The sequence below is a fragment of the Stenella coeruleoalba genome, assembly GCF_951394435.1.
Source record: "Stenella coeruleoalba genome assembly, chromosome: 3".
NCBI classification, from domain to species: domain Eukaryota; kingdom Metazoa; phylum Chordata; class Mammalia; order Artiodactyla; family Delphinidae; genus Stenella; species Stenella coeruleoalba.
Window position 1 is genome coordinate 148,124,124 of NC_137148.1, and position 15,991 is coordinate 148,140,114.

Here is a 15,991-nt window from a genome sequence, read left to right on the forward strand (position 1 = left end):
ACAGAACTTTGTAACCCTTAATGTGTTCACAGCTGGGGCTGAGGAGGAGGACAATGTCAAGGGTGATCCTGTAGTTCATTTGTTGGGAGGATAATTCTTTCTTTTTGTTTTATTGTGGTAAGATATACATAACATAAACTTTACCATTTTAACCATTTTTAAAGTGGACGGTTCAGAGGCATTAAGTACATCCATATTGTTATGCTGCCATCAACACCATCTTTCTCCAGAACTTTTTCATCTTCTCCAACTAAAACTCTGTATCCATCAAATACCAACTCCCCAATGACTACTACCCCCAGTTGCTGGAAACCATCATTCTATTTACTGTCTCCATGAATTTGACTGCTCTAGGGTGCCTCATATGAGTGGAATCAGACAATATTTGTCCTTTTGTGATTGGCTTATTTGACTTAGCATGAAGTCTTCAAAGTTCATTCATGTTCTAGTATATGTCAGAATTTCCTTCCTTTTTAAGGCTGAATAATATTTCATTGTGTGTATATTCCACATTTCATTTATTCATCCATCTATCAATGGACATTTGGGTTGTTGCTACCTTTTGGCTAATGTGAATAACACTGCTATGAACATTGCACAGATATCTATTTGAGTTCCCACTTTCTCTTCTTTTGGATGTGTATCCAGATGTGGAATTGCTGATCATATGGTTACTCTATGATTCCTTTTTTTGAGGGATTGCCATACTGTTTTCCACAAAGGCTGCATCATTTTACATCCCCACCAGCAGCGTACAAGTGTTCCAGTTTCTCTGCATCCTCATCAGCCCTTATTTTCTGTTTGTTTTTTTTTTTAGATGGTAGGCATCCTAATGTGTGTGTGGTTTTGATTTGCATCTTGCTAATGATTAATGATATTGAGCATCTTTTCATGTACTTATTGGCTTACTTGTATATCTTCTTTGGAGAAACGTCTATTCAAGTCCTTTGCTCATTTAAAAATCCAGTTGTTTGTTTTTTGTTGTTGAGTTGTAGGAGTTCTTTTTATATTCTGCGCATCGATTCCTTATTAAACATATGATTTGCAAATATATTCTCCCGTCCTGTGGGCTGCCTTTTTACACTGTTGATGGTGCCTTTTTAAAAAAATTAATTAATTTATTCTTTTATTTTTGGTTGCTTTGGGTCTTCGTTGCTGTGCACTGGCTTTCTCTAGTTGCGGCGAGCGGAGGTTTCGTTGTGGTGTTCAGCCTTTCCATTGCAGTGGCTTCTCTTGTTGCGGAGTACGGGCTCTAGGTGCACGGGCTTCAGTAGTTGTGGCGCAGGGGCTTTGCTGCTCCGTGGCATGTGGGATCTTCCCGGACCAGGGCTTGAACCCATGTCCCCTGCTATTGTCAGGCGGATTCTTAACCACTGTGCCACCAGGGAAGTCCTTGATGGTGCCCTTTGATGCACAAATGTTTTTAATTTGGAGGAAGTCCAATTTACCTATTTTTTTCTCTTGTTGCAACAGTTCTCTCTTAACCTGTTGTTTAGGCGTCCTCTGTTAACGCCACCCATTCTCTCTAGTGGTGGTGTTTCTGGAACTTATTCATTCAGAGTGGGGGGCCATTCTCCAAGGGGATCTTGGTGTTGAAAACACCTGACTTCCCAGTGCCCTCTGAAGAAGGTGATGCTCCCAGAACAGCTCAGAACAAAATCCAGAGTGTTTCCAGTAAAAAGATTAGGAACATAAAAAGGAGTAAGTGTCTGGGCATGGGAGCTAATTGCTGGCGAGGCCTCACCTGCTGCAGCCTCTGCCGCCCACCCCACACTTGACTCCGGACCACAGGCCCCAGAGGCTGCGGATGAAAGAGCAGAGAGGATGAATTCCGGCATCTTCATGTCAGCCCCCAGCTTGGACAGCTGTGAGGGGCAGGCCCCTTATTCCACCAGGGGAAGATGGCCCAGCCATGTGGTTGGCGGGAGTCAGGGGCACGATTAGCTTCTTCGAAAGGCAGTGCTTAAACCAGGTTCTCTGGCTTTGAATATGATTCCTGCAGGACCAAACAGTGCATTTCCTTGAGGGAAAACGCTGTCAGGTTTGAAATCAGACAGAAGTAGGAGAGTCTAGTGAATTAAAGAATGGGCTGTGGACCAGCCTGTCCGGGTGCTGAGTTCAGTCCTGGCTCTGCCCCTTGCTCCTGGTGGCCTGTGCACTAAGACTCTGGGCCTTATCTGTGAAACAAAGATAAGGACGGTGTCCAGCTACAGAATTATTGTAAGGATTCAATATGATGTTGCAAGTGCATCCTGACACTTTGTAATTGCTCAGTAAGTACTGGCTGTGATTGCAAAGTCCCTGCCCTCGTGGTGTTTACAGTCTAGAAGGGAAGGCAGTACACAGTGTACCTGCAAACGTGTAACAACAGACTGTAATAAGGCTGCTGAAATAGAGGACACGGGACCACCCGGTTTAGACTGGGACTCAGAAAGTCCTTCTCTGGGAAAGCTGCATTCAGGCCGAGTCCCGTGGGAAGAGGAGGAGATACAGGCTATAAGTGAAGTGAGGAATATCATGGGCGGAAGGAAGAGATCTGTAGGAAGGAGGTGAGGAAAAGCCAACGTGGCAGGAGCCGGTGACCAGGAGTGAGTGACAGGACTGGAGCGGTGGGCAAGGCCAGCTGCCCAGGCAAGGAGTTCAGAGTCCCCTACAAACAAGGGGGACGGACCCCTCGAGGGCCTTGTGCAGGAAGTGACAGCACCCGATTTCTGGTCTTTGATAGATCACTCTGGCTGCCGAGTGGAGAACAGACTGTAGGGAAGTACATTTGTTTTCTATTACCATAAACTTAGGGGCTTAAAACAGTACACTTTTATTATCCCACAGTAACGGAGTCGGATGTCCTAAAATCGAGGTGTCGGCAGAGCTGCATTCCTTCTGGGAACTCCAGGGAGAATCTGTTCCTTACTTTTTCTAGTTTCTAGAGGTTGCCTGCATTCGTTGGCTCCTGGCTGCATCGCTGCAACCTCTGCTACTATCATCACATCTCCTCCGACTCTCGCTGTCTGGCCTCTTATAAGGACCCTCGTGATTACATGGGGCCCACCCAGAGAATCCAGGATACCCTCCCCATCTGAAGACCTTTAACTTAATCACATCTGCAAGGGTTTTTGCTTTTTGTTGTCGTTGTTTTGTTGTTTTTGTTTTTGCACATTCACAGGTTCTGGGGATTAGGACGCGGGCATTGTTGGGGGCCTTTATTCTGTTTAACACAGGGAACAAGAATGAAAAGGAGGAGGCCAGCTGGAGGCCACTGTGGTCACCCAGGTGAGACATATGGTAGCCTGGACCAAGCTGGGAGCAGTGGAAGTGTAGCGAAGTCTGGGGAATTAGACAAGATTTACTGGTTGCCCTGACAGAGGAAGAATGACAGACGGAACAATATTCTGGCTCCTAAAGCTTTTCATCTGGAAGTGACACGTTAATATTGCTTCTGCTCACAAGTCACATGGCCATGCTAACTTTAAGGTAGTGGGGAAATGCAGTCACGTTCTGTGTCCCACAGGAGGACAAATAGAGTGAGTGAACTGCCCTCGTGGCTGCCCACCTGCCGCCATCTACGGGCCGTGGAAGGAAGCATCCCCGGCTGGCTTCTCATTACCCTTGAACTACGCTCCCACCTCCTGCAATGGCCTTCTATTAGTTAACTGCATCCACACTAATGCTGTGAAACAACCCTGCCCACCAATGCAGTAGCTTGAAAACATCAGCTTTTCTTGTTCACGCATCTTTGGGTTGGCTGGAGTTTGGCAGAGGTTGGGGGCTTGGCCCATAGGTCACGTCCAGGTGTCTCTCTTCCTCCTTGGACCAGTGGGCTGGCAGAGCAGTTTCTTCCCATGGCGATGGCAGAAACACAAGAGAGCAAAGCATATGTCAAGCCTCTGCCTGCGTCATATCTGCTAACATCTATTCATCAAAGCAACTCCCATGGGCAAGTCCAAAGTCAAGCATCAGAGAAGTTTGGGTATGGGTGGAAATACTATACAGGGGAGTGGAGACTTATAACCAATAAATCAATCTGTCCCATGCCTATGAAGCTGACCTCTCCGACCCCACATCATATTCCTCCACCCACCCACTTAACCACCCAAGTGCTCACTAAGCTCTGACCACACTTGTTGTTTCTTGAACATGCCAAGGTCATTCCTACCTCAGGGCCTTTGCACAAGCTGCTCCCTCTGCCTTGAACTCTCTTCATCAGATCTTCCCATGGCGGCTGCCTCTAAGCATTCAAAACTTAAACATTGCCTTCAGTGTGTGGCTTTGCCAGACCACAAAGTCTAAAATACCTCTTCCCCCTCCCCCTCAGCTACCCCCCCAGCCCCCTCTGTCATATCACCCAGCTGGATCTTTTTCTCAGTACTGATAAAAATCTCAAATGGTCTTATATATGTATTTATCTGTTTATTGTCTGTCCCCCACCAGAACTGAAACTCATGATGGCAGGGATCTTACTCTCCGGTGGGTTCACCAGTGCCTTGCACATTATTTAATAAGTATGTATTGAATGAATTTCACGGCTGCCAGGGAGGAGCGGGGTTTGAGAAGGCGGTGAGTAATTGCAAACAGGCACATTTTAAGATTCTGTTTCCAGAAGTGCATTTCTTTATCTTGAAAATCAAAATAAATAAATCTGTTCATTCAGGCAGTGCACATTGATTACCTGCCTGCTATGATCAGCCTCTGTGCAGGGTGAGCACACAAACGCTGTCTTTCCCACATGGAGCCCACAGTTTACCAGTGGAGAGAGAATTACAACAGGACTTACAAATGCCATGACTGTTACAGAAAAGAAGTACAGGAGATGATGCATCTGTGGGGTGTACTGCTTCCCAACGGCAGGCTTTATGCATTCATTTATTCAATCATTCATTTGTCAGATGAGAGCACCTACTACGTAGCATGTTCTTTGTTAAGCACTGTGGGCATAGAGATGAACCAGATACAACAGTGATTACCAAGTTATAAAGTTAATTCTCTAACAGTGGGGGATGCTCTCAGAAAGGGGGGGGCCATATGACATGGACCTTGATGGATGAGTAGGAGTTCACCAGATAGAAAGGAGGAACTTCAAATACAAGACTATAAGAGAAAGTTCTGTCCTAAGACAAAACAGGGGATGATCATTTTCTAAAGAAAACTCATGCCAGAAAAAAAGGCTATTTAAAATAGAGTACAAAATGTGAAAACAAAATATAGGAAAAAAAAAGGAAAAATTAGTTTGGGACTTTGTCTTGAAGAAAATGAAATGAAAAATTAGGAAAATAAATTCATCTTATAGTCAATAAATATAGTTGTATCTACAGTTGTTTTAATTCTTTTTTTAATTGAAATATATTTGATTTACAATGTTGTGTTAGTTTCAGGCGTACAGCAAAGCGATTGTTATACATATACATATATCCATTCTTTTTCAGATTCATTTCCACTATAGTTTATTACAAGGTCTTGAATATAGTTCCCTGTGCTATACAGTAGGTCCTTGTTGTTTATCTATTTTATGTATAGTAGTGTGTATATATTAATCTCAAATGCCTAATTTATTTCTTCCTTCCTGCCCCCCAGCTATCCCTTTTGGTGACCATAAGTTTGTTTTCTGTGTCTGTGAGTCTATTTCTGTTTTGTAAATAAGTTTATTTGTATCATTCTTTTAGATTCCACATATAAGTGATATCATATGGTATTTGTCTTTCTCTGTCTGACTTACCTCACTTCGTATGATAATCTCTAGACCCATCCATGTTGTTGCAGATGGCATTATTTCATTCTTTTTTTATGGCTGAATAATATTCCATTATATATATATATATATATATATATATATATATATATATATATATATATATTTAGGTTGCTTCCAAGTCTTGGCTATTGTAAATAGTGCTGCTACAAACATTGGGGTGCATGTATCTTTTCGACTAAGAGTTTTTGTCTTTTCTGGATATATGCCCAGGAGTGGGATTGTAGGATCACATGGCAACTTTATTTTTAGTTTTCTGAGGAACCTGTATACTGTTCTCCATAGTGGCTGCACCAATTTCCATTCCCACCAACGGTGTAGGAGGGTTCCCTTTTCTCCACAGGGGGTGCAATTTTAAATAGGAGCCTCATGATAAGGTGACATTTGAGTAAAGACTTGAAACAGATGAAGCATCCGCCAGGCAGATATCTGGGGGAGGTCATTGCAAGAAAAGGGAACAGCCAGTGCAAAGGCCCTGAGGCAGGAATGTGCCAGGATTGTGTGACAAACCTCCCCTAAGAAGCTGAGGACAAAGGAAACTTCTTTGGGGTGAGTGGCAGAGTTAATGTGAGACAGAGCAGCAAGTGAGATTTCTGTAGGCTGGAGTTTGGGTGGGGTAGGGTTAGTTGGGGTGTGCTGGAAAGAAGAGGGTTTGGTTTTAGAATTCAGCTTGGCTGCTTCTTAAGTGTGGAACAGGGTAAATAACAAAAACCTTTTAAGCCTCCTGTGGACAGAGGGCCAGATGGAAAGCTTGGCGCCCTGTAAACCCCTGTGGAGGTTGGTTCGCCCCTACTCACCTTCCTGTGGGGCTCCACGGGGGAGCTTAGGATCTGGGAAGAACAGATAGACTGTCTCTGAAGAGTCCCCCCAAATTCATCTTCTCTCCTATGCAGTGCTGGCAGGTACTGGGCTGCATAAGCCACACGGGTGGTTTTGTGGTCTGGGCCAAGACAAGTGTGTCCCAGAGTACCTCTCCTAACCTCCCCCGCCTCCTCTTTCCCTCCCTCTGCCCCCCTCTGCCCTCCCAGGGTCCCCAGGCTGCTGGGTTTGTGCTGTAGCCACTGGATCCCAGCAAACACACAGAGACGCTGAGATGGACAAGCAGGGCCTGGAGAGGGGAAATCTGACTCCAGTTTCTCCCAGGCCATCAGGAGAGGAGCCTGAAGGAACTGGGGCCTCTGGGAAAGATGCAGTTCTCCAACTTGCCACATGATGAAGATCACCTGTTTGCAAATGCGGTTTTTTAGGTGATGTCCCCAGGGAGGCCAATTCAAGGGAGCTGGGGCAGCCAGGGGGTTGGGTTTGTCCCAGCCTCCAGCAGTTTATGTCTTCAGGCAAGTCTGGGAACTGCTGAGAGTGGTTCAAAGAGCCAGGGCTCGGGCTTCCCTGGTGGCGCAGTGGTTAAGAACCCACCTGCCAATGCAGGGGACACAGGTTCGAGCCCTGGTCTGGGAAGATCCCACATGCCGCGGAGCAACTAAGCCCGTGTGCCACAACTTCTGAGCCTGCGCTCTAGAGCCCGCGAGCCACAACTACTGAGTCCATGTGCCACAACAACTGAAACCCATGCTCCTAGAGCCCGTGCTCCACAGCAAGAGAAGCCACCGCAATGAGAAGCCCACGCACCGCAACGAAGAGTAGCCCCCGCTGGCCACAACTAGAGAAAGCCCGCGCTCAGCACAAGACCCAATGCAGCCAAAAATAAATAATAAATAAATAAATATTTTTTTAAAAAAAGGAGCCAGGGCTTCTAGCGGAGCCATTTAGATTCCCATCTAGGATTCCCCGGGCCACACTACCAGAGTGACCTTTGGTAGTCAATGTCCTTAACTCCTTTGGGTTTCAGTTTCCTCCTTGGGAAGTGACAGAATGAGCTTTGCAGGTTCAGCACTTAGCCTTGTGCCTGGCACAGAGGAAGCAAGAACAGATATTAGGCAATCGTCGCCACTGTTATCTTCGGCAGCTGTGGGTTGGGGCAGGGTGGGTGGTGGCTCTGGGTGACTGGCCTACCAGGCCTGCTCACTTCCTACCTGCCTCTGCAGTAAGCTCTCCTGAGAAGCAGCAGAGTGGTGCAAGGGGGACAGATGGGCGCCCTGGAATCCCAGCTGCCCTGATCTGGGGTGGGCCACTTCTACGTGCCTCAGTCTCCTCTTCTGCCCTCAGTGAGAAATAGTCGTGCTTACCTCATATTCTTGATATGCCTAGCACCTAGAAATCTTTGAAGAATTGTTAGCTAATATTATTTCTGTACCCTTTAATCAATTGACAGACATTTTTTTAACATCTTTATTGGAGTATAATTGCTTTACAGTGGTGTGTTAGTTTCTGCTTTATAACAAAGTGAATCAGCTATACGTATATATACATCCCCATATCTCCTCCCTCCTGCGTCTCCCTCCCTCCCACCCTCCCTATCCCACCCCTCTAGGTGGTCACAAAGCACAGAGCTGACCTCCCTGTGCTATGCGCCTGCTTCCCACTAGCTATCTATTTTACGTTTGGTAGTGTATATATGTCCATGCCTCTCTCTCACTTCGTCCCAGCTTACCCTTCCTCCTCCCCGTGTCCTCAAGTCCATTTTCTACTTCTGCATCTTTGTTGCTGTCCTGCCCCTAAGTTCATCAAAACCATTTTCTATTTATTTATTTATAGATTCCATATATATGTGTTAGCATACAGTATTTGTTTTTCTCTTTCTGACTTACTTCACTCTGTATGACAGACTCCAGGTCCATCCACCTCACTACAAATAACTCAATTTCATTTCCTTTTATGGCTGAGTAATATTCCGTTGTATATATGTGCCACATCTTCTTTATCCATTCATCTGTTGATGGACATCTGTAGCTTCCCTGTCTTGGCTATTGTAAATAGAGCTGCAATGAACATTTTGGTACATGACTCTTTTTGAATTATGGTTTTCTCAGGGTATATGCCCAGTAGTGGGATTGCTGACAGACATTTCTGTGCCTCCTCTTTGAACTGGGCATGAGATGTTACCTTGCTCTTGGGCTCCGGAATCAGACTGCCTGGGTTTGAAACCAAGCTCTGGCATTAATGAGCTGTGTGACCTTGGGCAAGCTACTCCTCCTCTTTGGGCCTAAGATTCATTCTTCATCTATTTCCTCAGCAGAACTCAGAGGTGTAAAATAGGATTAGATGGGTTTATTGTATTCTGGGGTCTTCGTTGCTGCCCGTGGGCTTGCTCTAGTTGCGACGAGCCGGGGCTACCCTTTGTTGCGGTGCGCTCTCATTACGGTGGCTTTTCTTGTTGCAGAGCAGGGGCTGTAGGCGCGTGGACTTCCGTAGTTGTGGCCCAGAGGCTTACTTGCTCTGCGGCGTGTGGGATCTTCCTGGACCAGGGATCCAACCCGTGTCCCCTGCATTGACAGGCAGATTCTTAACCACTGGGCCACCAGGGAAGTCCCGGGTTTATTGTAAAGAGCTAGGACAGTGCTCGTACCGCAGGAAGCTCCATGAGTTATAAATGAAATCTAAGCCACTGGCCCCTTTTTCCAGGAGCCCAGTCTAGCAGGGAGGTCAGCAAGACCCGGAGCTGCCGGGCTGTTGGCTCCCGCAGTGGAGCGCCCGCGGCCTGAGCCGGGAATACCTCCCAGAGGAAGCGAGGGGCAGGCACACGTAGGGCGTGCCTGCCAAGGAGCGGCCAGGATTCCCGGCCGCTGTCAAGTCGTAAAGTTCCAGGGAACCCTGCGTGCTCTGAGCGTTCGTTTAAATACAGGTATTGAAATACGCCACATGACATCGATTTAATGGGGAATCTATACGAAATAAAACGGGAGCTATTCTGATTTGGCCAAACCTGTGTCTGTTCGCTGGGAATAACGCTAGGAAGCGAGAGGACTTCTGGGCAAGAGCTCGGCGGAAAGGGGAGAGGCGTGGTGGCCCAGCCTCTGTGCTGGGCACCCTCAGCCTGGGCTCTCGCCCGCCGGCTGGTGCCGGGCGGCGCTGGGCTTGAGGGAACCACTCCACCTCAGCCTGCGGAGCCAGCTTCTTTCTTTTTAATGTCACGGTTTATCATCTCATTAATTTTTAACCGCGGCGGGTGGCTGATTTTTTTAAAAAAATTATTAAGTATAACTATTTCCCTAGGTGCGCCCCTGGCACTCCGGGCATGCAGAGTCCGCCTGCACCGCGCTAATCTCCGCGGGCTTTGCGACCTCGGAGGTCCCCAGCATTTCTCACTTTTCTGTCCTGGTTGAATATTCTCACTCTGCACGCTTCGTTTATAGTATACTTGGAAAACAAAACAAATACTGCCGATTTGATTTGCGAAGGGGTCGCTATGCGAAGGCGGGCGTCATTAGTTTAAGATAGTAATGACCCTTAGACCCTCATCCCCCTGGCTCCCGGACCCAACACCCTCGGCTGGCGAGAGCCGTGTGCCGCTTCCCAGGGCTCTGCGCACTACAGTTTACTCCATAATGAGCCTGGATAACGAGCCTGAGATCCTCACCCCACTGGTGAGAACGTAGGCTCGCTCGGGGCAGGGAGCAGCGTCCCGCTGCATCTTGAAGAGCGACGTGAACGGGCTCTCGGTTCTTAAACACGCCCACGCCCACCCCCGCCCTTCAGTATCTGCCCGGTGGGTTTCCCAGTTCCGTGCTTAGGGAATGTATGACCTTGACCATTACCTTAACCTTTGGTCCTCAGCTTCCTGGCTTGCAAATTAAGATGGATTAGATTAGAGAACCCCGGTAAGCATTTAGCCCGGAGTCCTGGCTTTCAGTGAGCCCAAAGCCAGCCAGCCATTGTTATCCGTTTGTGAGAGACCTTGGGGTCACTCAGCTGGTCCCTGAAGGATGATAAAGAGGGAGACAGAGGCATCATAGAAAAACCGTAGCAGTATAACGTTGTGAAAAAAAAATTTTTTTCTCTCTAATGTTACCGTAGACGAGTGTAAGATGAGAAAGGCCCACGGACATGCAGGACCCCGGGGTGGGGGGCGGCTGGACACTAATTAAGGGTGAGAATGTGGACGAGCTCCAGGTCGAAGGATTCCCTGGTTGTGTGAGTTAGGCCGCCTGCTGGGACTGCCTGGTAGGAAGGGGCTGTCTGAATCAAGAGCTGGTCTGGTGGTCTGACACAGCCTCCGGGTGCCCTTCCATGAGATGGGACCGCGGTGTGCATCTCGGAGTAGGGTCGTGGGCTCAGGAGGCGGTGTGCCAGTGCTGAGCTGAACGCTTCCCCGCCCCGCAGTCCTCGGCTTGGACTTTACAGCAGAGACATTCAAGTCCGAGGGCCCCGAGCCAAGCTCTGAGGCAGCCTTTCCCACTTCCCTACAGAGTACAGCCCATAACCCTGCAATGGTCGATTGCATACACCCCGGCATCCCTGAATCGCAAGCTGCGTCCAGCTCAGCTCTTAGCGCTTAGAATCTCCTGGCATCTTCCCCTATCCCCAAAGGCAGTGGGGTGAGCCTGAGGAATAGAGGACGGTACAGGCACTGGCAGAGCTGCCTGGTCCCTGGCTCGGTCCCTCCCTTCGACAGAAGGATGGCCCCAGGCCCGGCTTGAGGACTCTTCCCCAGCCTAAGAGGCGCACTGAATTAGGATATGCCGGGAGCAATGTTTTGTCTTCCACCAAGAGCTCTGGGACCAGGCAGCCAGGCCTGTACTTTCCAGGCAAAATTCAGAAAAACCCACATTCCACAGGAACACAAAGTCCCTGACTCCCTCCTTTTTTCCTCCCTTTTAAAGAATTGAATTAGCTCCTCTTGACTTTGGAGGCTGGCGGTAGATGAGCCGGAGGTAGAGGAGCTTGGAAGTCAGGTCCGAGCCCCTGAGGACTGGCGGGACCTGAGTATTTTTGTTATTTTTATTTTACTGATGAAAAAACAGGGGAAGGCAGCAAGAAACTCCCACAGTGAGCAGGTTTTTAGCTGGATTTCCCTGAGCCTCAGTTTTCTCATCTGTAAAATCTATACAACAGCCTTCGTTGGTGAGGACTAGTGCAAAATTCGTTAAATGCCGAGAGGCGGCCAAATGGGGGAGAAGGGTTCCCTGACTACGTGAATTCATGGGGGCCTAGCCACAGCAGGAGGTGAGCACGGTCCGCCAGACGCCTCTGTGTGGTCCAGGCTCTGCCCTCTGCCCAGCCAAGAAACCGGTGAGGCCGGGCCACGGCGTTGGGCTGGGGAGTTCTGAGGAGCTGGACAAAGGTTTTGGTTCTGGGCTTTTCCATCTATAAAATGGGCTGCAGCATTCTTCTAAGCAAGATGAGTTCTGGTGCCTTCCGATCGCATAGGGCCTAGGTGCCTTTGCCCTCCATTTAATGCCCAGTACCTGGAACAGTGCCTGGTGCATAGTAGGGTTAAGGAGGTGAGGTTGAGACCTCTGGGCCAGTGTCCTCAGTCTCTGAAGTGAGACCCAGAAGCAAACCTCATTTCTACCAGTACTGGCTGTTTGCTCACAGGTAAGTCATTAAACCTCTCCAGGCCTCAGTCTGCTAAACTTTAAAATAGGACCTCCCTTTGTCGGATTATTGAAGGTTACGTGAGCAATCCCAGAAAGCACCTAACATGGGACCCAGCACAGGTGAGTCTTTATTTATCATTATTATCAATTTGCTCAGTAAATACCCATCCCTACAAGTCAAGGCCGGCTGCCTCTGCCCTCCCAAATTCAGTTTCTGAAGCGCCGAAGCTGAATGAAACACACGGGAGGATCAGCGCACTCTCTTTAATGGGAAGGAGATTCTCATTTCTTACAGAAACAGGTAAAAACATAAATACCGGGGGTGGGGGCAGCGGCAAGGCAGCAAGGGCCCGGGCGCCCGGCCCAGGTTCGAGGAAAGGCGGCCGGATGCTAGGCCTGCCGCGCCCGGGCTCCCAGTCCCAACTGGCCGGTGTTCGGCAGACTGGGGATGCCCGTGGGCTCTCGGAGGGCACTCCCGGGGCGACGGCTAAGGCACCAGGCTGCGGGATCACTCACCGCAAGCTCCGTAAACCCGACCACAAACTCTCCCTCGCGTGGGGACAAAGGCGCACGGGGCAGGTAAAGCTCCGAGGCCTCCGTGGGAGTGAATGTGACATCCGAGGGACGCAGGATCGTGTCGGGAGCCCTCCCTCTCCTCGAGAGTCAGTGCCCTTCTTTAGAGGTGGGACCGGTCGGGGACGTCCCACACCGGTCCCTTTCCTACCAGGCTCGGATACCGTGCAGCGTGGACACTCCTGAGTTGCCCTGCGGAATCCCGGGGCTCTGCACGGCGTTCAAGTCCCCGACGCCGAAGTTCACGAAGTTGTTGTTGGCGGCCGCCGTAGCCGACTGCGCCGGTGGCGGCCCGGCGGGGTAAGCAGCGGTGCAGCTGTAGCCAGGGCTGCAGGCCGCGCCACCGTAACCCGGGTAGGCGGGGTAGGCGTTATAGCCGTAGGCGTTGAGGCCCACGCCATAGGCTGGCGCGTAGGGCGCCGAGTCCCCGAGGCAAGGCTTGCCATCGCGCACCAACACTGGCACCGCGATCCTGCGCGCTGGCGGCGGCGGTGGCGGGGGCAGCCCCACCAGCTCCAGAGTCTGGTCCTGCCGTTGCCGCTTGCACTTGTAGCGCCGGTTCTGGAACCAGATCTTGACCTGCGTAGACGTCAGCTTCAGCACGCTGGCCAGCTGGTCGCGCTCCGGAGCCGACAGGTACCTCTGCTGCTTGAAGCGCCGCTCCAGCTCGTAGACCTGCGCCTGCGAGAAGAGCACGCGCGGCTTCCTCCGCCGTCGCGCCCGGGGTCGCTCGGCGCTGTCCGCCTCAGGCTTCTCCAGCTCCACCGCCTTCTGCAGCGCGCACAGCTCTGAGGGGGGACAGAGTGGCAGAGAGACGCTGGGTCACAGCGACCCGACCCCCCCGAGCTCCCGCCGGGTGATGAGCCCCAGTGGGTGCCACCCCGTCCTGCCTGGAGCCCCCAGCTTGACTACGGGTCACTCTGCCGGCTGCACTGGGCGCTGCGACTGCTCGGTTTCCGCTCGACAGCCAACATTTGTTGACTGCCTACTATGTGCCGGGCACGGCTCTAGGCACAGGAGGACAAAACAAGACAGGTCCCTGCCCTCGGGTTGGTTCACATTCTGGTGAAAGAGATGGACAGTGACTTAACGACTTCAGGTTGCAAAGAAAATAAAGCCAAGTGATGCGCTGGGGTGAATTAGATTAGGACTACTTTGGTTTGAGAGGTTAAATGAAGGAGACCTAGGCCTCACACCAGGGTCGGTCGCACTATCTCAAAATTACGGGAACCAAAGAAACAGAAGGCCAAGAGGTGTTGGTTTGGTGATCTATCAAAGGCTCCCGTGCAACTGCTGCGGAGACTTTGCAGCGCCCAAAAAGCAGCGGGTGGGCAGGCGGCCCTGGATTCCAATTGAATTTGAATCGGTAGTGACCAATTCAAGCTGCCGTGCCCTCCGGCAGCTGTTCCTGAGGCCTCCCCTCTACAACTAGACAAACTTTTGTAGGATCACAGAAAGCCCCTCTGGGCTCTCGGCGGCCCTTCAGCCAGTGCCCCCGGCCTCCCCAGGTTCTTGCGGACCCCGCGTTGGGCCACCGTCTCCCCGACGCGCCCTTTCCACCGGCGGGCAAGCCTCCCCCTGGACCTCGGGATGCGCGCGGCGATCCGGCCGACTTCCCCAGTCGTCTCCTCCATTGCCCCACGCCTTTCGTCGCGCGGCATTTTCTAACTTTTTCCAGGAGAGAACCTCTCGGCCCTGGCCGCGTGGGAAAATTGTTATGGAAAAATAAAGCTGCTAAGTCAGATTCTTGAGAGTCCGGAGTATCCCATTTTAAATTCAAGATCCTTGTTCTCAAACATTCCACTCTCAGGGCACAAAGGAGGAAAGGCCCCAGCCACCCCGGGTAACGGGTGGGCTATAGAAGGTCCTGGACCTGCTCCAATTGTGCGCAAAAGTATGTCTGGCGTGCAGCATTTTGATTTCTGTTTAGCGGTTTTCGTCAGATCCTCAAAAAGACCCTCAAGAGATTAAAAAAAAAAAACCGATATACAGACTCCCTCTCTCTCCCTCTGTTCTGTCTACCACAAACGGATCGCTCAACTTCAACTTCATAACAAATCCAGGAGCGGGGCTGCCGCCGCCTGGGGCTTTGTTAGGCCGCAAGAAAGTATATATATATTTCTCTCCGGTCTCTTGTTTCTGATCGTCACGATCCAGCATTTCCTCTAAACCTCCGACTGGAAGCGTGGGGCGGGGGTGGGGGGAGACCCTGGCGACAACCTCGCTTCTCACATTCGGAGCCCCCTTTGCTCGACCATCCGCCCAGGCACTCGCCTCTCCTCTACCCAAGCCAGAGTTTCTTGGCCGCGAGGTTTGGGGACGAAAGCAACCCCAGAGGGGAGAAGGAGCCTGTGTTTCTTCCTCACCTTTCTTATCGGCTCGAGGGTCCTTGGCAGGGTCGGGGTCGCCATAGGCACGCGGATAGAAGGCGGGGGCGGCTGAGAAGGCAGGCAAGCACTTGGCGGGCGACGGCGCGGGGCCCAGCTCTGCGCGCAGCTCGGGGAGGCCGGGCGCTGCGGCCTCCGGCCCCGCGTAGGCCTCGGGCTTGAAGGCGGCCAGCATGCAGGAGGCGGGCGCCAGGGTGGCCTCCAGGCGCGCGGAGAGCTCCCCGGCGGCCAGGCTGCGCTGCTGCTGCTCCAGATTCAGGATGTCTTTGACCGAGAACGGCGTGGGCGTGAGCGCGGGGCTGGGGAACATGGTGGCAGCGCGCGTCTCACAGCGCCAGGTGGGCGGCAGAGAGCAGCGCTGCCCACGGCCCCCGGCAGCCTCCCTGCATGGTGCCCGCCGCGCGCCCGCGCATCCGCCTTCCAGCTCGGGATGTGGCCGGGCGGCAGGTAGTGCGGGGCGCAAGGGGCAGGAGAGGCGGGACCAGGCCGGAGGAGGGGGGCTCAGCCTGCCATTGGGCCGGGGGCCTCGTTGACAGGAGCGATGAGCACTTTCGGGTCACCTAATATAGTCATACGGCTCAAAAAAAAAAAAAAAAAATCCCGCTCTGCTTTTTAAAGGGCCCGCAACGCGTTCGGAAGACTCCTTTCGCTCCTGCAGCCTGAGATTTGTCCAAAACATTAGCCTGAAAATCCTACCAGGATGGATGCACAGGAAAGGACCCGATTATTCTCCGAATCCGCCCTTTAGGCCGGGTTGGGTGGATCTGGGATTTGAAGAAATGTTCCTCAGCACCTGAAACAGAATAGGGAAGTGAAGGATTGGGTGAGGGCTGGGGGGACTGAGTTACTTCCAG

General features: G+C 51.1%; 1 protein-coding gene across 1 annotated transcript; it reads right to left on the reverse strand.

Annotated features, from left to right (window-relative positions):
• Positions 1-12,897: 12,897 nt before the first annotated feature.
• On the reverse strand, positions 12,898-15,611 carry NKX2-5 (NK2 homeobox 5; the record flags this gene model as incomplete). The annotated part of the gene is made up of 2 exons (XM_079915361.1): positions 15,117-15,611; positions 12,898-13,538 (listed from the first exon to the last, which is right to left on the reverse strand). Exons 1-2 carry the CDS (start codon positions 15,445-15,447, stop codon positions 12,898-12,900), a joined length of 972 nt encoding a protein of 323 aa, XP_079771487.1. The 5' UTR covers positions 15,448-15,611.
• Positions 15,612-15,991: the final 380 nt, after the last annotated feature.